Below are 23,638 nucleotides of genomic sequence, written 5' to 3'. Positions count from 1 at the left end.
GATTCTGCTATGTACCCACCTACTTGTGACACTTACATGTGACGTTTCTAGTTCACGCCTAGTTTACGCCTTCTGATTACGTATTGCTAACACGTGTGTGCTCTTATCTTGTTTCTCTCAGCTGTTACGCCTACTGTATTGGTTTCCAGTATTTGATTTAAGTATAAAAGCTATGTATTGTCAATAAAACATTGCTCTATCCCTTCCTGAACCCCAGTGGTGTCAGGAACCCGATATCCGGTTCAAGAACCATTCCTTTTTAAGGAATAAAACCCCTAAGAACTCTAACACCACGGACTCTGCGTCTTTCTTTCCGATTGAGTTATTTTTGTTTAAGTACTTACCTGCATAGAAATTAGGACGGTAAATCAAATATTTACCACACGCCACTGCATTAACCGCTGTAAGTCAAATGCCTCCGTGGGAGGTACTTGGAAAGTTAGTATCTGCATCAGTATCCTGTTTCTTTGGTTCCAGTAACATCTGAAATACATGTCAGAACCATGGTTTAGTTGCCCTTGACGCAGGGGTGGCTCTAGGCTCATGGCGGCCCTGGGCAGGGAGCGTAGGTAGGGGGCCCCGGAAGAGGGGGTACGGGTGGGGCCGAGCCCCCCCGGAGCTCAGGAAGGTGGAACAGAGCCAGAGGCCGCCAAATCCCTGCAGGGGCCGCCACCCAAATATGTATCCATCCTCAGAGGATTATTATATTAAGGATATATATTGGTGTGGCGGCTCCTGGGGTTTGGCGGCCCTGTGCAGGTGCACAGCTTGCACATGCCTAAGGCCACCCCTGCCTTGAGTTCCAGAAGCTCTGAAGTAGTGACCTGATGGTGCACATAAGAGAAAATATCTCAAACCTTTTTTCTAGTGTACACCTATATTTTATCTGATAATATTTGGTATTAACATTCTAAGAGTTGTGGATCTTCACAAGGGAAGTTACAGTTATGGACTTTTACCTGCGATGCTCATTTTGAGTACTGTTACACCACACCACAAAATGGCATCATAGCTCTAGAAAACATCTAATTGAGGTAAGATAATGAGGTAACATAATGTAGGTGAAGGAGGTTAAAGGGAACTGCCAAGCATTATGTGTTGAGAAATCTTCTCCATCAAGCTTCCTCTCTACCATTTGTTAGATAGTTATCCTTCGGTGGAGAAACCCTTCAGGCGAGAAAGCTACAAAGCGGAGACAGTGTTTCTAAGCCTCCATCTAGATGTTCTGTCTTTTAATATTAAAGTTAGCGTTCCTTGAGTTAGAAGCTAGAAGAAAGTGTATAATACCACATGCAGGAGCATAACTTCTGGGGGGGGGGAGCTTTTGGGGTGTTGCACCCCCCTAATAAATGTATTTTCAGCTCAATGGTTTGGTACATGTACTTTTCGATCGAGTATGGTGAGGGGGTCTGACGGATTTCAACAGGAATTTGTACTTACACACAGAAAAAAATGCACACACACTATTCCCTCTGTCTTGAAGGTTTTTAACAATGTTGGTTATTATGCAAAAAAGAGCATTTTCTCTCACTAAGTACCCCTACCAATCCGCATTTGTCTCCGTTTCTATTGCCCCTTTAGCCCTTTAACCCCTTGCATGCTTGTGACGGAACCGTTCCATCACAAGCCTCGGGTGAGCTGTGCTTGTGACGGAACGGTTCCGTCACGGCCCGCTCGCGCCTGCGCGGCGCAAATTCCGCGCCTGCGCTGACGAATTAATGGGCGGGCAGGGTCGTGATGGAACTGTTCCGTCACAAGCACAGCTCACCCACGAGCCGTGATGGAGTGGTTCGGTCACAAGCACGGAACCGCCGCGCGGCCGCCCCACCCCTTAGCGCTACGGCGGAATAGCCGCCGCAGCGAAGGGGTTAATGCACTCTGCTTGTCTTATAAACATTATTTTAACATTATGTGCCACTGCCATTGTTGGAAAATCTAAAACGTACACCTAAGCTTACTGGCCAAGCTACACCCCTTTTACGGTGCAAATATATATGCAGTAACGTGTAACATATCACTGTAAACCATGCTCACAACTGACACCCTACCTAAACATTTTAAATCACCTTAAATAAGTGTTAAAATAGAGTTTGTGCCTGTTTACGCGCCCCTGGGGCACTTTGGTATTACAGAAGGAGGAGCAGACGCCTGTGCGTCCCCTTCAGTAAGACCGATAGCGCTGGCGCTCTTAAAGTGCTGGCGCTATCTTCAGGTGGCATTCCCTCAATTGCATAGGGGTATGCCTTATGCAAATGAGGAAATTCATTTGCCTCTGCGCCCATGCCATATTACAGAGGCAAAGAAGATATCTGGGGGCATACTCACAGTTCACCTCCTGAGAGCAGCCCTCTGGAGGGAAGAAAGGGGCTCCTATGGACTGCCCCAGACATCCTGTTGCAGGTGGGTCAGTTACTGATTGCACTCGCGTACAAGGGGATCTCTAATCCCATTTTAAAGTGCAGACGGGTTGTTGCCTGCACTGTGAAAGAACAGTACAGCTGCCAGCAGCAGCTCCGTGATTTCACATGAATGCACTGCCCTCACGGCAGCGCGACTTTGAGGCTGCTCTGGGGGCATATCATATATTGTGAAAGGGCGCATCGGCAGTGTCTGAGCCGGGCGCACCTTTTAAAATGTGCGCCTGCTGCAAACAATGACAGTAAATGTAAATTGATACTTGTATAGCGCACTACTCACCCGCAAGGGTCTCAAGGCGATTGTACAAATACCCCTGTGGAACCCTGGCTTTCCCTGTGAGGCATCCACTCCTGGGCACCCCCAGGGTGAAGGCCAGGCATCCTTAGGGTTGTGGGGGCCGTTGTGGAGATTAAGCAAGCTATTACCCAGAGTTGCAGAGTGGGACTCCATGATTGGAATAGGCACCGAGGCGAGAATTATCAGGTCCGTGGAATTTTGAGCCCAAGACCCGCCAAGGTGGGGAATGGAACCCTGGTCCCGGGTTAGACCTCTGCATCAGGGTCTGCCGCTCTAACCATTGAGCCACACTTCTCCACAGTGCTTAATACGGACCCAGATGTGACCAAAACGTGGCAAATGATAGAGGATTGTCCCTGAAGGACCAGCAGTTTACCTTGGCGGTTTCCCAAAATTATATTATATTGTAGTATTTAGATTTTTCCTGTTCAAGGGCGCCGGCCTCGCTACAGTTGGTAGTGCAGCGCAGTGTTGGCGTCAATGTTTTGCACTGTTGTACACAGCAGTGATAGATGCCTATGTGGACCACATTTGGATTGCATACATTTCAAGTACTCCATGAGTGAACTACAGAAGCATACCTACCCCGGAAATATTCTGTAGACACTGCTCATCTTCAAAGCGGCATAATCGACATAACTTTGCTTTTCTAACAAAAAATTCCATTTTTGTAGATATGGCAAGTAATTGGCAATGTGCTCTTTCGTATGGCTTTAGTCCGCATCTCGTTCAACTGATTGCACGGCAACTGGCCTCAATAGGAAACAACTCGTTTCTTATGAGAATAAAAATGATATAACCTTGAGAACAAACGGTGCCAACTAGTAGATACGTTGGTAGGTACTTGATGCAACCCTATTCTTTTCTTGAAGTTTGCAGAAATATTCTTAAGTGTTGAGAGAATGCTCTTGACCTTTTGCAGCACTTTGATTGATATTTCATTTGTACCAACTGCATGAAAATTGAGAGTGCTTTTTTCAGTAATTACTGAGAACAGGTAAATACATCTGAAAGATAAATACATATCCTGTCAGGGACATAGAATATTTAAAGAACTTAAGGGTGACGAATTCTGTTTTACTCAACCCTTCTCCCCTTCCACCTACCGCATATAATGAATATCATTCATGCATGTTAATGAAACAGCAGACTTAAAAATGGAGACCTGCAGAAAACTTCATTTTTATCTAAGACAAACAACAGAATCAATACCTCTCACAGAAATAATTAAAAAATGTAGATGATGTAATTGTGTATGCATGCTTCATGAACATTTTTAAATTAGCACCTGATGAATCACATAAATGAATGTAGTCCAGGCAGGGCTTTAAGTGGGCCGGGTCTCACCGGGTCTGAGCACTGGCAGTTTTTTAAAGGGGGCCTCGAAATAGGTCTCTATCGGGCTCTGCTTTGTGCCCTGGCACAAGCAGTTTATTTTTTCTGGACTGCAGTGACAGAAGGCACATCGATCGATGTGAGCGTGCTCACACTGCTCACTTCTCACTAGTGATTAACTTAGCCTTGTAGGGGAAGGGAGATCCTTTAAAGAGTTTCATTTTCTCTCTGGCTTTATCCTTCTCTTTTTGAAACTCAGGAGCAGCAACATTGTCATGGTGTCACCAGGGCTTTAAGTGGAAGCTTTTTCAATATTATATACAAGCCATAGTTACTGCTTATTTATCTTATGCAACTAACAACCATTGATAAAGCCAATAGTCATGACTTTTAGGTATGATGTTACTTGTTGTATTAGATCTGGATGCAATTACAGAAACAGTAAAATACAAGTTGGGCGGCACACTATGCTAAGGACAGATTTTTAGCTTATGTGTTTTTTAAGCCACGCCCTTAACTACATTGGCTACGCTCCTTTGAGAGGCACCACAGTTTTTTCATCCCACTTAAAACCCTGAGTCCAGGTAAGAGTGACTCCCAGCTTACCGTTAACTCTAGTGCTTCGTTCAAGAGTCCGTTCCGCTTGCTGTGCAGGTAAGCCGTGGAACTGCCAGTTTTAGCCACCCTGATCCGGGCCAGCCGGGCTTTCTGGAGAAAAAAAAAAACACAGCATCTTTAGATCCGCAGAACACACAAGCCATTTTGAGGTTGTCTCAGGAAACATAATAGATGCGCAAACCTTTGTTGTAAAACAGATTTATGCACCTGCACTATATTCATACACCATTTAAGAACGAAATTAGCAACATAAATGCAACATATACTCGTAAAACAAAGCTTCATTATGTTTCATTCCCAAATTATATTTTTGGTGAATTGAATCATTTCACTATGTGGAAGGTAGACCATCATTAACCAGTATCTGACCTTTGTTTGGGGAGGGCATTTTCACCCAGCCCTTCTTTTTGTTGACCTACGTTCACTTTCTTATTCAGTGGAGGGCAATTTAGTGAAAATCCCCTTCAGAAGCAGCCCCAACACAGATGTCACAGAAAAAGGACATAATCTGCTGAACTGGGCAGATTGCTAAGAGCTCTAACTGTGCTGCCACCTATGGGAAAAAGAAGAAGCATTCTACCCTACACCAATCAAAAATGATTCCTCTTCCACCTTTCTGGTGGTGGAAACAGCAGAGGAAATATAGGAAATCACATGACAGAGACCCAAAGAGAATGTGAATCACCTTCTAGGACTTTCCACCATGTGAAGGTCACCGCTGAGCGCACATCAGCAAGCCTCCCTTGGTATGTTGACCCTCTGTTTGTCGGCGTTTCTCTCCTTTCCTCCTTCTCTCCCATGGGCTTTTTCATTTCTGGCTTTTTGTTGCACCTCCTCAGACCTCTGCTGAACAAACGAATGTTTAATTGGCCTTCACAGTCCTGGAGGTTTGGCCCTGCTCCGGTTGGTTACCTTTACTCTATCTGCTCTCCGTGCCAAGCCTCACCCTCTGAATTTAGTTTTTTCTTTTAAACGCTCTGCAGCAATATTCCTAATTTTTCATTATATTGTATTCTATTGCACGGAGCCTGATGCTGTTTTCTTGACAGGAGGGGCCCCAGTTATTTTCCTTTCCTTCACAGTCCTCTACTTGGGTCCCACTCCCTTTTTCCACCACATATTAGGTACTTCACGACCCTTACAAATGTGACTGACAGGCCGCCATCCATCACCCTATACCATGAGCTGTAGAGGTATAGGCTGTACCACAGTCTCAGCCTGCTCAACCTCACACCCAGTTAGTGGGACTCCGGCCTGATGCTGGTCTTCAAGCAAAGATGGACAGCGCTGTGATGCAGGGCACTGGGCTGTGGTTTTAGGCCACACCACTCTAACACACTGCCTTGCCTCAGTGCACCCAGAGTGCCAGTGTGCATGTCCCCTGTCCTAAGCATGGTCCACTGCACGGTTTCCCCTTTAAGTCAAGTCAAGAATAGCTTGATTTGCTGCACTTCGGTAGGATACAAGATTAAAAAAAGATAAAATACAGTACCTACAGAATAAATTAAAAATTCCTTAGTTTTGGTATATGCCAGATAAAAGATGCAGCCATACAACTGATCAAAGGTCTGTGCAGTTCAGTTGTTGTGAAAAAAACTGAAGCAGGTCTACATTGGCAAACGTTAAAAAATCTTTAATAATTGGCAATAAAAACTTTCTTCTAGGCGTTTGTTAAAAGGACCAAAAACATGATATGGAAGGTCGGCCGAACAGACTGCCCATCACAGGGACAAGGACTCAGAGGAGATGAAGTGCAGCATTTAACAGGGAATCCCACCAACAGAGGTAGAAGGTTAAAACGGAACCTAGCAAGCACAAGTCGCTGTTGTCTGTTTAAGCTAAAGTACAGATACTGTTGAAGGCCATCATATGTGTGCACCAAGTTGTTTCAGCAACCCGTTCCTTGTGTGACTTTACAACTTGTACACTTGCAACTTTTTTCTGTTTGTATCTTTTATGTAACTCGTGTAATCCTAAATCCTTATGTATCACAACTGGTTCTTTTGTAAAGCGCTCTGACACCTTCGGGTAATGTTCGTGTTATATAAAATCGCATTAAATAAAATAAAATCTCCTCGCAGGTTATTTTCACATAAGCAAACCACGGGGTATCTAGAGCATATTGAAGTCTAAGGCAATCTTCTATAACTAACTTGTTGAGTACGATCTCCTCTCTTGCCAGATGGGATGCCACAAAATGAGGCAGGATAATTGGCTTCGATCCCAACGTTTTGCAAAAACAGTGCAAACCATTAATAGATTTCTCAATGAGGGCTTTCCTATTTTTTAACACTGCAGGGGTTTCCCTCTATCATTCTAAATGTATCGAACTGCACAAAGTCAGATCCTTTGAATAAGAAGGAAAACATATATTGGACACTGACTGGGATCTACCATTGTTTTTCAACTGTTTTTATCCCTTCCTATATATTTCTAAATGAGCTTGATGTGCCATCACTCGTGATAAACCACAACTCTCTCATATCTAGCTTCTACTTGTTTTTGATATGCTCCTTTGCTGCTCAAGTTTCTATTGTTTCTCTTTTATCCTAATGAGCTTCTAGCCCCCTACTCTGGCTGAAGTTTAGGATTTTTGTGGCCACCTTCTAATATTTGAAACGTCCATTTATCTCAATGACATAAATGGAGTTTACATTGCACAATGTTTGGCTCAGGTGTTAGACTACTTAATGTTAGTTTGTAAACATTATTGAAAACTCAAGGTTGAAGTAGTCTAATAACAGAAGCAACAAGCTATTGAAACAAGTATTGCTTTTGTTTGTTTGATGTTTCTGGATCCTATCAGAATATTTTAATGACCAACGATGAATGCACATTAGAAGATTTGTTACTTTCCATTAAACTTTTTTTCCATAATGAACAGAAGTATTTACTTACAGTGTCCATTTACCTAGCATATTATATAAACATGTGTTAATCGGCATTGGAATTACGAAATGGCAATGTTATATTTCCAGCATATCCCACTATATTGCATCGTTATATCGCATGGCAAAAATATCACATACTGAATAACATAGTCAGGCTAGGTTAGTAGATACGGAGTTAAAAATTATAAATAGTACTTGCCCTGTGATCTAATGGATAACATATTTTTGCAAACTGATATTGTTGACTTCATTATAAAAACACATAAACATGTTTCCACCATGAAAATAGAGATCGGAGTGATAACATAAAAACATATGAGTAAATCCGATTAATAGAAAAATTAATAGCCCTTGTGGGCTAAGAAGGTGAAAATATACGATGGAAATTTAGAGAGCAGTAAAAATAGATCCGTTCAGTATACCAATTACATCAATTGATTGAGCATCACTCTGCACATGGGTGTGTGGGTTCGCTGGACACATTCCTACATCCAGACATACTCAACTGTGGCACATCATGTCAGTCAGACACCAGTCTTGTGATAGGGATTAATTAATTCAAACAATTCAAGTCCAACATCTGCACTGTCACTAGAGAATTATGAGGAGATGAGGTTCAGGAGCACTAATATAACTGCAATAGTTATCTGATGGAAAAAATACCAGATATATGCAAAAATAAGGAATGATTTGTCATGTCATATTATGTTGTATTATATGCTGGTGGTGGTTGAGTTATTTTATGTCATAGTATGCATTTGGCTATGCCATGTTATATTTTATCAAGTCTTTATGTGGAATGGTACGGAACGCACTTTGTTCTCTTTGGTCATAACGTGATATGCGTTAGGTCAATGTTATAATATGGAACTTACTCAGTGGCGGCTCCTCTGCTAAGGCAGAGGAGTGTTGCCCCACTGCGTTTTCAGCAGTGAAAAAAAATGATAACACTATGTTATGAGCATTTTATTTTTACGGTTTATGGGGCGAGCGGGGTGGGACTTGGTTGTGTCACAGCCAGCAAGGGGAACAGTGGCGGGCACATAAGTGGGCATGACTGCTTGGCTGGCCGTCTTGGCCCAGCCAAACAGTCATGCACACTTTGCATGTCCCCATCAGGCTGCATTACACAGCCTGGTGAGGAACATGCACAGGCCCCCAATGCCGGTCTGAGCACTGAACCATGGCCCCATTCCGCCTCACCCATGCTACTTGGTGGCAGCCGCCACTGCACTTACTAGTATGTGGTATGTTAGTATGTGATTTGAATGGCATTTCAAGGTATATGTGTTCTTTCTTTGTGGTATGTTACGTCACATTACATCACATGTCCTTTGATATAATGGTAAAGTCTCATTGGTATATGCAATTAGTTCTCTTGGAAGTTGTTTCTCATTTAGGTAGGAGGGAGAATGGAAAAACATCGAGTTCTTTTTTATTGGGTTGAGAGGCTGCTCTGGAAGTCAAACAGCTCGCATCAGTTAAATTAGATCCGACAAAATACCTAAAGGTGGATCTCTGACCTACTCCTATGTTGTGAGCTATGGACATTGATGAGGTCCCTAATGTAGTGTGGGGCCTCTCAGCGGAATACGCGGTTTGTGATGGTGAGGAGTTAAAGGTAAATCATGTTTGAATATAGAGCTCCTGCTCTAGGCATTGGCTCTCATCTTCAGCTGGTTGATGGCCCAAGCTATTCAAAGATTCAGCAGCCTGCCAAGGGGAAGCCCTAACACAGGCAATAAATTAACATTTTAAATGATACTCATGAAATACCATGAAATGGAAATGTTATGGAGCTGCAGCAGACAGCTACAGACCATATTTACGAGTTATTTGCTTTCCACACTACAATTTCGAGCAATTAACTGCTACTAATTAGAGTAATAGCCAGCAGGCTCAGCAGGTTATTTACAAGATAATATTTTAAAATAATACTTCTAAACATTGTAATTCAGGAATCCATTTCATGTGTCTATTATGATTATGTCCTCGAAAGCTGGGGGAAAGGGATGTAGCGCAAAGCCATTGCAGCTAGATAGCGGAAATCTTTTCATTAGGTAAATTAGAGAGGCGAAGCTTTCTGAATGAGAACGATTACGAGGGAAAGCAGAGAGTGGGCTGCATGAGTTGATACTTGCTAACGAAGAGCAGCGAGTGAATGAGAGAATGAGGCGATCCATAACGTTGTGCGTCTCCCTCAATGCAGGCAGCAGAATCAATGTCGACTCGAACAATATCGATGACAATGTTAATATTGGATTTGCGACATAGACCTCAACAAGATTGGCCTTCCCTGTAGATCTCCTCAACTCCCTTACCGTGCAGGTACACTCCGGCACAGGTGGGAGTGGGTCCCTCTTCCCTTCATGTGTGCATGAAAGGCTTCTGATGTACACTCTCAATAGTTAATATTAATACCCAGGAAGGGCGTTAGTGACAAACAAAGGGAACAGTTTTCTGACAGAATCACAACACTTGACTGTACACTGCTTGAAGAGAATAGGTTCTGGAAGTCAAATATCCTTCGCTCCCATTTGGTCATCATCTGATTTAGTCAGTACACTTCCACTTCAATAGTGGTTGTTCCTCTAAAAGGTTTTGAATGCATATGATCTACACTGAGCCCTTCACATTTGACCAAAGAATATCAATTCTGTGTTGTGGTGGCTACTGGAAATAAAGAAAACACTCCATGAATCAGGAGTTATCATGTAGAAAAGGATACATTGCTACTTTCAGGAGTCCCAGGACCATTCTTCAGCTCCATTCTTACTACCCTTTCCTGGATATGTGAAAATAGTGGAAAGCAGTTGTGAACCATCGCAAAGGTCACAAAGAGTCCCAAAACCCATCAAACATCATCAAATAAATTTAGATTCTGGAATTATATTGTTGCTAATTGTAAATGATGCAAGATTGAGAAAAAGAATCCTCAACATTTGCATGTTTACTTCCAGGCCCAATTAAGATTAGTGCAGTATCTGAATAGCTATCGGAGATGAGAAACACATTACAGACTGCACAGTTTAAGATGCAACTAGAAATGGCCATTGTGGGGGGGGGGGCAAGATGAAAGGTGTATTAGGTCCACAGGATATATCGAGTAACGTGCTACACTGTCACGAGTTGCACTTATTAGACCCTCCAGTTTATCGCGATTTCGCGATTCACGAAAAAATTGCGAAATCGGCAGATTACCGCGATGCCCGCGATAATAAGCATATTGGCCGCGATATTATGCCTTTTATTGGCTGTGCGCCGCCTCCCCCCCACTCGTGTGTGTCAGCAGCTTCCCGGGACACACACAGACAGTCCATTTTTGAGCTGCTAGCCGCGAGTACTTCACAGGTCATTAAATGACCTTTCACTTGTTAATGAGGCTTTTATGGCTGGAGGGGGGGGGGGGGGGGTTACGACCTGTGAAGCGCCTCGTTGTGGGCTGCACAGTGCATCGCAGCACAGTTGAAATACCTGAATACTGCATGTGTAAAATGCCTGTCCTGAACGCTTCCTCGCCTTCTCGACATTTTCTCGATGGCACCACTGTTTTTGAATGAAGATATTTCACTATTGCTGAACAACTACGATAGCAAAAGCAGCAGAAAAGATGGGGTGATGGATTCCATGACCTGGACCCCATGTTTCACATATGTTTCTAGTTCAGTTTACAGACGTTCTTTTAAATCCACAGGCAGCGACCACAGCAGTGTGACTCAAAACCTAAAGATGACTTCTTAAACTATTGTTTGCCTTTCACTAAATTGGCAGAGAATCAATCGGGCTAAGGATTGGGAATAATTTGTATTGCAACGTAAGATTGTACATTTGAAAGAAATATACACCATTACACATAATCATGTAAAATTCTCTCTTTTACAATACATGAGGGGTTTAATGACCCTGACAAAGACAAGTGGCTACCTTGAAGCAGTTGTGTGCTCTTAGGACTCCCTTGAAATGCTGGCAGTTAACTTAAAAAAAAAACAATTAATGACTTCTTGTAGGTCAGTTTCCTCTCCATACTTCTTAAAAGAAGGTGGTGTTTTCTTCAACTTCTAATACTGGAGTCCTGTCAAATGCTTTGTGGACTAGCTCACATATTTTAACACAAATCATTCTTATCACTTATTAAGGAGGTTAATTCTAAGGTGATTACGTATTGTTTCCATGGGTGGTCTTGCTCAACATAGGTGACAGGAGTGTTACATTTTATGTAAAAATCATGGCTCGAGCCACATTCAGTTGAATGTAAGGATAACTCAGTAAATTCAACCTAGACTGGACTTCCTGACAGGTGGTATGGTGTCTGTTCATTGATTGATGCACTTTCATTTATGTGTAGGTTTTTATATCTGCATCTGTCCATGCACCAATTGTATACCTATGATACTTAAATTGCCAGATATTTCATTTATTAAGCTGAATTGTAATTTGTGTGATAATTAACACAAAATCGCAGTTTACCCATGTTAAATTCTGTAAGGTCAAACCTGCTGAAATTTATCAGGTGAAAAGGTTGCGGAGTGGAGGAGGGGTGCAAAACATTAGAATTTGGTGTGTTAAGAAACAATCAAGCTTGTTGTGTAATTTTCCTTTTATTAACTCGGAATAGTAAGTATTTACCAAATGTGATAAATATATGACCATGGTGTAATGTTATTTATCACGTGGTAAATAACCAACTCTGTTCTGACAAACTCTCAATGAGGGCTTAAGCCTGTTAAAAAGGCCTTCTTGGCATTTAACCGGAATGAGTATGCTTTTTCAGTAGTGGAACAAAATGTTCGATTTTGTGTAGAAAACCAATGGAATGTTTTAAAAAAAAAAAACGTTTGCCTTTGGTATCCATAAAACGCTGTTTTTCTCCTAATTCATCAATTACCCTAGCCCAATGTTCAGAGCAATCATGATGACATTGAGTGGGAATAATAGTAACTGCTTTGGACTCTATTAAGGGGGGATTGGGAAATATAAGAGAACCATTGGATCCCACACAGACAGGAGAGTCACTTGGGTAGTCTGTTATGGTTTTACTGTTGTTTTATGGCATTTCATTAAGCTGTAGCTGGCAAGGACAAATATGTAACAAAGTCTTGGAAGGTCGATTCAGTTATCCTAACAATCAGTGAGGGAAACCACAATGCTGCAGATCCCTTTTCCTCCTTTCGTAAACGTCTGTATTTATTAAATGGATAATAAATCATATGGGTAACTGGACAATAGAAGTAACAGTAAATCTGGACTCTCAAGCAAGCTTCTTGCACTCTGGTAAGAACACAGAAGATCACTTAGTGGTGCTCGAGAATCAGTACTACTGGAACACTACCTCACATATTCATCAGTGACAGGGATCCTAGAGAAATCAGAAGTTCCTCATCAGTTTCTGGAAGGAAGGAAAATTTATAATTTAGCAGGTCCTAAAAAACAGAAGTGGGGGGTCTAACCAAGTTAGGCAGCATAGCGCGTGACATCACATTGAGTGACATCATTGAGCGCGACATGGCACGTCGCATCACAGGAAGTGGCATCAAGACCCATGACCTCACAGGAATTGACATCACAAAATGTGACACAAAATTTTAGACCTCACACTTCTGTTTAGCCAAACTGGCAGATGAAGAATTGCATTTCCAAGGGATAACAGCCATAACCTGTGGGCTGCTTCCTCTATTCCATATTCCAGATTGCCTAATCAAAGTGGAATACTCAGCTAAAACAGTTTCCATTGATTTAAGGCTGAAAATGAATGTTTATGAGTAAAATAAAGTGCCGCTAAAATGCCGCTAAATTTCCATATTTGTGCCGCTAAATTTCCATATTTGTGCCGCTAAATTTGCGAATCCATGCCGCTATATCCTGGGGGGTCTGACTTATGTGGACTCCATAGTCACACTGGCAGCTGAGTCAATTTGGGCCTAATTTAGACATTGCCGCACAGGTTACTCCATCACAACAGGGATGGATATCCCATCAGCCGAAATCTAAATCCAATAGGATAATATGGGATTTAGATTTCGGCGGATGGATATCCATTCCCATTGTGACAGAGTAACCTGTCCGCCGATATTTAAATCAGTTTCTAAATCCGTGTCATTTACAAGGAAAAGTGAGATCTTTGGTGTGTCAAATGTGGTCTCTCTGGGCTTCAAGGGTAGAAACAGTAAGTTAAAGTGAACGCCTACTAATTAGCATTCTTTTGGAAGCACTGCACTCAATGGCATGATCTGTCTTAACTGGCAGACATATTTTGCTAAATAATATTATATTTAATGCTATTTTTATTACGATTGGCTGTGATCTCAAGAAATACCATCACATTCGGAGATACGTTTTTGTCTGTTAATTAGTCCTTTCAGTGGTTTCATGCCACAGAATCTGGGGCTAGAAGTGTTTTAACTTCAATTCATCGGATGATTGCTGGCATGAAACACAGAGACAGGCTGAGGGAAAAAGAGAGGATCAGAGATCACCACAAAGATGCAATACCTCTCATACACCTAATATAACACCTTAAAAGTAAATTCCAAATCCTGATAGATGACGAGTGAGTAAAAGGTTAATTTTAAGAAATCTATGCTAATGAAAGTTAATTGGGAATTATTTTTAATTAATATACAAATATTGTTACTTGAAAAATTCAAAACCATAAGTAATAATGGAAATAACAGATCACTCTAAATCACAATTGTCTATTATCCATATAAATTATACATTAAGGCCCTGAAGGGATAGCCTTCACCATTTAGGAAATCTGAATCTGGGAATAAATAGACTCATTAGCTACGAGCATGCAATGTTGTTTTGGAACTAAATGATCTGAGGTGGAATGCCAGTTTTTGAAGCTTAACACAGTGTGCAGCCTTGACAAAGAAAGTAAATCTGCTTCTGTCATGGTTGCCGTAAAAGAAAATCTAAAAACATTTACAATAACTTTACTTCATTTGCTCAATCATAATATGTAACATAGGTTTTCTTTATCAATGAAGGACATTTTTATGACAATGTTTCCTCGGGTATCACAGAATAAAGAGCAATGTGCAAACTTCTACATTTGAGTTTCTATTAAAGAAAGTTTTAAAATGACATTGAAAATAGACTTTCTTTCAGGCTCCTCAAGTTCACATCAACTTTGAAAAACTTATAGGCCTTAAATTTTCAAGTACACTTATTGTGCAATGATGTGAACTTGCTGCTCTCAAACTTTATTTTGTTTTAAACTTAGCTGGTGAGAAAATCCTGTCATTCTATAACATATGGTTCTCTGAACGATGGAGTCAGATTTTGCTCATCAGTTTATCGCTTCTGGGCTCTGCTCGATGCTATTAGATCCCATAGCCAAGACACCAAAAAAAAAGACATATTGTAGAAAACAAACTAACAGCAACTTCATTTTTTTTCTTGAAGAGCATTGGCTTTAGCTAGAAAAAAATCAATATGTGTTGCTGAAAAAAGCTTCAAAATAGTTACACAGGGGAATATATCTTGATGTGGAATGTTCAGTTGAAAATTTTATCTTCTGAGTTTTCATATGCTTTTTTATTGAAAAAGCTTCACAGTCTTACTCCTTTTAGTTGCTTATTAGTTATTGTGTGGTATTTGTTCTTACCAAATAAAAACGTTAATTATTTTGAAAAATATATAAATTACTTCTTGATCTGAAATGTGTAGACTTAAGGTGCATAATATGGTCGCCTCGGTGAGGATATCTCACCAGAAGGGGTTAAGCACACCACCGCCAGCAGCAGGACTGGCAGGATACCGTCATGCCTCCATCACAGCCAAACGCGTTTCGAGCATTAATGCGCTCTTCATCAGTGGCAAACGTGAATTACAAATGCAGCCATTTTTAATATCCATCTTATTTATTCAGAAAGTCCCTCCCCAATAAGCGCAAGGCATCTTGGTCTTGATAGTCCATAAAATGATTGCCTAGGACTATGGATCAAATAACAAACCCCAGTGGGTGCAACATATTGCAAAACGATCAAACCAAGTGGAAAAAGTAAAGTCAATAATGTTCCAAGGTGGGTGGAGGTAAAAAAGGAAACTGCTGTGCTCCTGTATTATGTCCTGGACAGCGAGGCCCCATTTTGTCCAAAGGGTGCGGCTGTTGCGTGCACCAGGGATCCGCATGAATGAAACAGCGGGACATCCTTGCGGCTGGACCAGCCGCTATACAACAAAAACAAGAGGGGTGTCTCAGTGAGGATACCTCACCAGAAGGGGTGGGGTGGTATATATATATATATATATATATATATATATATATATATATATATATATATATATATATATATATATATATATATATATATATATATATATACATCAAAAAGCTGCCCGCTAAGGAAGGGCCCACAGTAGGTAGATATGCTTCAATTCTATATTGGAGGCTGCCGTGTACGAGTGATGAAAAATGCCTGCTAATTATCCTTTTTGGTCCGGCGCTGTTTTTAACACTGACGATTGACCCACTAGGGAAGCAATCAGCACTACAAGGACCAAGATGCCTGTTGGCCACGCCCACTGAGGCGGGACTTGAATCGTCAGTGTTAAAAACAGCGCCATCACGCAGAAGTGAAATCCTTAGTCTCTGATGAAATGCATTCCTCTATTCCTTTGATCACTTTGAGGTTGATCTCTGGTGCATATTTAATCATCACACTACGACCCAAACTATTGACAGGCGCTTCTAAAACTTCTGGGAAGCTAATCAGGATCCTCTAACTTATCTCGCTCAATTCAATTGCCTAGTGGTAGAGATAGACTGGCTGGAGGTGTTCGCAACAAGCTCAAGGACATGTTGGCTCAAGTGCTTGATCGCCCCATTAACTGTGATGCTTTAATCTTGCTGGTTCTACAGTTGAACCGTTGGTGTAAAGGGGAAGGAAGAAGAGTGAAAGGTCCCTCTGACAGAGCCCAGACTCATAATGTGGCCGGAAGTAAAAAACAGATACAGATTTCCCGGAACCTATGCAGATAGGGACAATCCTTTGTCTTCTCTCTAAAGCAGAGAAATAGAAAGGACCCTTCAACAACCTCTGTCTATATTGTAGCCAGGAGGGCCACTTCGTATGAAACTGCACCAGGAAACCCCAAAGGAATTCCAAGACCTTAGTACCAACCAAAGGAATAGCTACCAATAGTTCACAATTGGTTGCAGTGCATGTAACCATAAACTTATCATTTAGGAGTCCGTCTTTCAATCTCAGTAACATTTCAGTAATGCTGGCTGAGTCCACTGGTAAATTTTGTGACTGGGTGTTTTCCCGGCCGCACCATACCCTATAGTTTGCAAGGCATGTATAAAACGGGCTTGTCCTGTGGACCGCTCCCAACTTTCGTCTGGGCAAATAACCCATTAAACTATCAAATTAGCTATGATAGGACCTGACAATTGTTCTGAAGTTTGTCAATTAGATCTTATAGATTACAGAGTAATTTGGGGCATTCCATGGTTAACAGAACACAACCCAACTATAGATTGGCACTGTAGAACACTTACCTTTTTGTCTGCTTATTGTAAAACATTTTGTACCTCACTAAAGGTCCCCACAGAAAATTCTCCAGTCACGGTACCGCCAAAAATGCCCAGAATCTGAGTAGCTACTTTAACCTTGTCTCACCTCCCTCAGTGTTATCAACATTATCGAAAGGTATTCAGTGAACAAAAGGCCGAAACACTACCTCCTCATAGGAAAATTAATTGCAGCAGTATATATGCACTCAATGAAAAAGAAAATAATCACTAGAAGGACTATCTGCCTAAAAAACTAGCCTACAGCTTCAGCAGACTCTTTAAGACCCCACCGTCATCACGCTGTTCTTCATCCGCAAAAACATCAATAAATTATGAACTTGCATTAATTGCAGGGCCCTGATCCACATAACCATTAAAAAATGTTACTCATTAAAGCTTATTCCGACTGTGTTGGATCAAATTCACTGAGCCACGATATTCATAAAACCTGATCATCATGGGGCCTACCACTTGCTGTAGGTTCAGAAAGACGTTGAGTGGAAGCTGGCCTTTATGACTACATTTGGACTCTATGAATACCAGGCTATGCCCTTCTGATTGTGCAACGTCCCTCAGCCACCTTCCTTCACTTTGTGAACTGCCTCCTTAGAGAATACATCAATGTATTTGTAGTCGTGTACGTTGACAACATTTTAATTTTTCCATCGTCCCTTTTGTAACATATTAGACTTGGCTTTTGCATTCATTTTTTTAAATTCTTTTTATTAAACAGACTCGAAAAAACAAAGGTACAGTATCACAAAAGTCAATAGTGGGGAATACAATGAAATCAAATATGTGTACAGATACAGTTGGATAGTGTATTGGAAATCACGGGGAGGGGGAATCATCACAATCAATAATACAGGGGGGAGTGCATATATTACCACGGTATTCGTTCCAGGGGGTCCAAATCTTGGACCAGTTTCGGGGGCATCCTCAGGTCATGTATATAGTCTTCTCCCTCAGCATACACCAATCTAGGTCTTTTTTCCAGTCGGTGATCGTAGGTGCATGTGAAGCCCCCCGGAGCCGGGCTATAATTCTTTTGGCGACCATGTAGCCGAGTGTGGCCCATTGTGTGGTGTGAGTGTTGAGATCAGTGGGTTCCCAAATATTAAGGAGGCATCTAAGGGCCTCTGGTTGAATTTCGACCTCTAACGTTTCCCCTATTATATCGTGTATTTTGCACCAGTATTCCTGGAGTAGGTCACAATGCCATATTATGTGCATGAACGTGCCTGGTTGGGTGCATCCCCTCCTACAAGACCCATCCGCCGGTCCGCCCATGTGTGTCAGTTGGGGACCTGTTATGTAAATTCTATGCAGGATCTTTAGTTGCACCAGGCGGAGACGCACCGGGATAGCTACTGTTTTGAAGGAGGAGACTACCATTTGCCAGCTTTCATCATCTAATTAGATGCCATCCCCAGTCCATTTTTCTTTTAGTGACAACAGGGGGTCTTCAATATTATTGATACGCTTTCGGTATGTTAGCGAGATAGCTTTGTCAGGCATATGTCCATCCAGTAGCCTGTCTTCCAGCAGGGAGCTATCTGGTGGGGAGGAACCATGGGGTAGCACTGTTTGCAGTGCATGTCGGACCTGCAGATATCGAAAACGTTCCGAATCTGCCATTTGCATTCATTTTTAAACCCTCACTGGGCATATCAGAAAATGTGAAGGAATGTCCTCACACACCACCAGGTGTCATGCTTCATCATTAGCAGTCCTCACTCTCTGGAAACCGCATTCGGTAGAGAGCTCATCCAAGGTTATCACATGGGTCCTAAAACACTGATTCATGCTTGTTAATGGTGTAAGTGACTCACAGTATTTGATTTCTTGAATATTCATGTGCGCCACATTTGCGGTGACACGTGTTTTCACATCCACATGCATTACAATGTTGATTTGCACAGTACCAGCCTGATTCTTTCCTTTCACTTCAATAAACCTTCTTGACACTTAGTTAACCTTTATTTTACAGGTTTCAAGTTAATTCAGTAGAGATTGACGAAGGTCATCCTACATGGTGAACACATCTTAGAAGTACCTCTCTGTCTTCAGGTGAAGGCCAGCTCTCTCCCGAACTCAGTTTCTAGAGAGCGAGGACTGCCAATGATGAAGCATGACACCTGGTGGTGTGTGAGGACATTCCTTCACATATTCGGATATGCCCAGCACTCCACAGAAATGATGTTTTGTCACAGAACAAGAACCATGGCTGGGACTGTTTTGTTGGCTGAGTCATCTCACAACAACACCATCATCTTGTCTACTTGATTCTTTCTATTTTATGTTCTATATGGTTTTCATCCCAAATCTCTTCTGCTTGCAAACATATCTACCTCTAAGAACATATTGGCAAAAGAATAACATGCACTGTTAGAGGGTATATTGACCAAAGTAAAAGAACACTTGTCCTGAGCTCAAGTTGCTTACAAAACATTTGCAGAAAAGAAAGATGCCCTGCCCTTGAGTTTACTGTAGGGCAGGTGGTATGACTTTCCACCAAGGCACTTGTGGCTTACAGGACCCTGTAAATTCTTACCTTGCTATATTGGCCTGTTTTCATCACTAAAATCTATGGTTAAACTGCTGTATTATTGCACTTACCCAACACTATGAAGATCCAGCCCATGTTCTATGTCCCCTTGCTCAAACACGTCCATCTCAACCTATGTGCCAAAAATCCTCTGCCTCCTATCTCCATCCAAGATCATCTAGAACATGATGTATGCTCTATTATAGACTCACAATGGGTTTGTAGGAAACAGTACTATTTAATTGATTCGAAAGGGTATGCTCCCTATGAGGAACTTGAGAGCCGGCCACACATGTTCTTGCCCCTAGACTCTTTTGCTTATTTCGCTATCGTCATCCTAGTGAGTCTGTCCCTGCACCCATGCTCTGTGGGACCCCAACTCTGACCCTCAGTCTTCCCATTACTCCCTTTATCACCGTTAGAGCCCTAGGCCCCCTCATCTCTCTGTTTCGTTGGTCCTCACCAGTCCTGGGCTACTCTTTGGAGACCACACCTAGGAAGGACAGCTACATAGGGATCTGGAGCATTAAGGCTCTAGACAGGGTGCACGAAAAATTATAAGTTACAAGCCCTACTTACCTGTTTTCCTTACTTCATGGATTCTCCAGGCTCTGGCGTCCAAGGATCTACAGTCTCAAACATCATAAGGAGGGGCCTCCTATGGAACAACGTTTCACAACTTTCTTGATGGTCCTTTGCAGCTGTTTTGATACTTTTGGGATTTGGGTGGTTATTTGCTGCTGGGATGGCAATAGCCAAGGTTCCAGGCAGTATGGCTGGGGTATCTTCAAGGCCTCTCAATGGCACCTCAATATCGGAAACCATGCTGGGCTTTCCATTGAGTTTTCCTCATGGGCGGAGTTCCTGTCCGCACCAGTTTCAAACTCGAGGTATCAGAGCACTCATTTGAAGCATCGGATGTGGTGGACGTCAACACCTACCTAAGCTAAGTGGCAAACCTTGTCTCTGAACCTAGTGTGAGTGCTGTCAGCCAGACTTTAGATTGGTAGATTAATCTTTTCAGAGCAAGTGAAATGAGAGAAATGGAGATTTTCTACTTCCTGGCTTAGTGTACGAATGTGACACTTTTGCAGCTTATTCTGCATTGTAGAAGAATACCTTGGCCTATTGGCCTATTGGCCTATTTGGCAATAACTTATTTGAGATATTATGCGACTTGGAACTACATCTCATTTTTGTTTTGTTTGCATGTAGAACTACGTATGTTGCAGTGATTTCCTCAAGACACTATTTTCCTGTCATTTGCATGTGTACAAGCACATGCTCTCAGTTACTGTGTTAACTCTTTGAGGACTACTCTACTACTACTATTGTACTGTTTATTTGTGTATGCGTGAAATTAGCATTGGTTGATGCCTTCTATGTGATTTTTCTTGTTCTTGTGAAGTAACAAAAGCATTTGACGAGAAAAAGTCCCTGACTCCCCCCACAACACCTTTGGACGAGGTACTGAAAACCAGGGTGGTGGTTTTTCTTCGATAAAAGATATAACTTGCTATTCTTTTCATGAACAGGCAGGACCTGATATAACATGGTCTTTATGTGCTCGTAAATACTAGAAAGTGAGAACAAACACTTGAAGGTTGAAGTTTACTGTAATTTTAGTAGGCAAAAGATTCAACGGCAAGACTAGTGACCTCACTGTTTGTTTTCTCCACAGGCACGAATGCGCACCTGGCTGTCTTTATTTGTTTTAGTTTATTTTGTTAGTTTATTGTTTGTTCGCAAGGCTTGTTCCCTTGCAATCATCGGACGGGCATCGATGCCTTGCAATTCTGCTGGCTGTCAGATGTTCTCAGGGGTTTGATGGGTCCATGCTGCCTCTGCGACTAAATGTGGAGAGAAGAACATGCTCAACATGGCTGCATCCTGACAGTAACCAACACCTCCTCAAAACATTGCTGGACCTGGGAAGACTCCAAATGGAAAAGAAGGACATGCTGGAAGAAAACTCCAGATGCCAGTAGAGGATTCGCTCATGGATTTGAAGACTCCTAACTTCTGCATCCTGCGGACTGGAGCTGCTCCCCAAGGATCAAGTGGCTGACACAAAACGCAAAATGACTCATGAATCAAAGAGGCCCAGTGGACCTCAGAGGACCTGACCCTGAAAAGAACTTGGCTGGAAAGAGACCTGGTGCCGAGAAATCTGCCCTGGGGAGCTAGAGGCTAAAGCAGGGACTAGAAGGAACTTTTTCAACAATTTGAAAAAGTGGGTTTCGTCATGTTTTCCAGCTCTGGAACTCTGGGACTAGGTTCTGAGGCTTGCCAAGAGGGGGTAGTACCAAAGGTGGACAAGGAAACCAGGTTAATTACACTCAAAATTTGTGCTGCACTGAAATGTGTTTCAGTGGGACCTTGCGGCAAAGTTATCTGACCTTGTGGAGGGCCTGCTCAGCTATGGCTTCAATCCTTGTCAGATGAGTATTTTGACTTCCAAAACCGTTATCTAGTCTGGAGGTTAACCCTTCAACTGGTGCAAGGCAGCAATTTTATCTGACCAGTAAAGCTACCCCAGTTGATACAAAATCCAGACACTCAATAGCTTTAATGGGAGCTTGACAATGACATATTTATCTTCGAGGGACCCTTGATGCCATAGCTTTGGAAGATTTTGACTTCCATTTTAGAGATTAGGGGCCAGATGTAGGAAAATCTTATTTACCGATTCATAAATACCGAATTTTACCGATTCGGTATTTATGAATCGGTAAATAAGATGTAGGTAAAAATTCGGTAATTTTTACCGAATCGGTAGGATTCGTTATTTACCGATTCGGTATTTACCAAATCGGTATTGCCCATTGATTCCTATGGGCCTTGAAGCCCCTAGGAATCAATGGGCAATACCGATTCGGTATTTATCGAATCGGTGAATACCGAATCCTGTAAGGGTGCAGGGGGTGTCACTTTAACACCCTCTAGCACCCCAAGTACAGGCTTGTGTGCCATGTGGCACACATACATGCCCTAAGGGCATGTCTGTGTGTCACATGGCACAGGTGTACATGCACAGACGTGCATGTACACCTGAATTCGGTATTTTACCACCCAATTGTATTGGGTGGTAAAATACCGAATTCTGAAGGCCTGTAGCACTGTCAACAGTGCTACCTACATAGCAAATTACAGATTCGGTATTTTTACCGATCGGTAATTTTACTGAATCAGTAAAATTTACAGAATCTGTAAATTTACCGATTCTGTAATTTTACCGATTCGGTAAAATTACAGATTCGGTAAAATTACTGAATCTGTAAGTTTTTCTATCCCCTACATACCAATGTCCAAATACCGGTCGGAAACGGCCGAAAATCTGTATTTTCGGCCATTTCCGACCGGTATTTGGACACCTACTTCTGGCCCTAAATCCCTTGGAAAAACAGGATGACCCTATAGGTTTATCCAACCTCCACTTAACTGCACTTGACTTGAAATCGTTCCTAAGTCCCGGCCAACCATGATCTGTTGTTTTTTGATTGGTACCTTACTTTTTAGGGCTCGCACTGCGACGCAATCGCGAAAGCGATTGTCGCAGTGGAGTCCTATTGTGATCATTCTGGCTTTCAAGGACTAACGAGGTTTGGGACAACAGACTGGCACGCGCACGCACGCAGCCTGCCGGAATCGGATCAGGTCACGCGCTCCGATTCCGGCAGGCTCTTCGGTCACCATGGATCATGCACACACACACGAGTGCACACATACATACATACATACACACACACCACACCTCCCCAGACCCCCCCCTGCCCCGCCAGCGCCCCCACCCACACGAGCGCACACACACAGACAATCCCCCTCCCCCCCCACACGCGCGCACCTACAGAGACGCCCACACACGCGCGCACCTACAGACACGCGCACATACAGAGATGCCCCTCCCCCCCCCCCCCCAACTAATCCCACTCACCGCATCGCCGGACTCTGCAGCCTCCGCAGGGCTCCCCTCCTCGGGCATGGGAGCCCCGCGTCACCAGCACTGCT

General features: G+C 42.5%; 1 protein-coding gene across 1 annotated transcript in view; it reads right to left on the bottom strand.

Moving 5' to 3' along the window:
* KCND3 (potassium voltage-gated channel subfamily D member 3) overlaps positions 1 to 23,638 on the bottom strand; it is a 950,457-nt gene that overhangs the window by 99,119 nt on the left and 827,700 nt on the right. Inside the window, exon 4 of the mRNA XM_086920365.1 lies at positions 4,657 to 4,758. Within this exon, the coding sequence (XP_086776491.1) occupies positions 4,657 to 4,758 (102 nt within the window). The remainder of the gene's footprint in view (positions 1 to 4,656; positions 4,759 to 23,638) is intronic.

The sequence above is a fragment of the Lissotriton vulgaris genome, chromosome 5 (assembly GCF_964263255.1).
Source record: "Lissotriton vulgaris chromosome 5, aLisVul1.2, whole genome shotgun sequence".
Classification (NCBI taxonomy): domain Eukaryota; kingdom Metazoa; phylum Chordata; class Amphibia; order Caudata; family Salamandridae; genus Lissotriton; species Lissotriton vulgaris.
The sequence above is the reverse complement of the archived record's forward strand: the minus strand, read 5'-3'. Positions and strand labels throughout refer to the sequence as shown.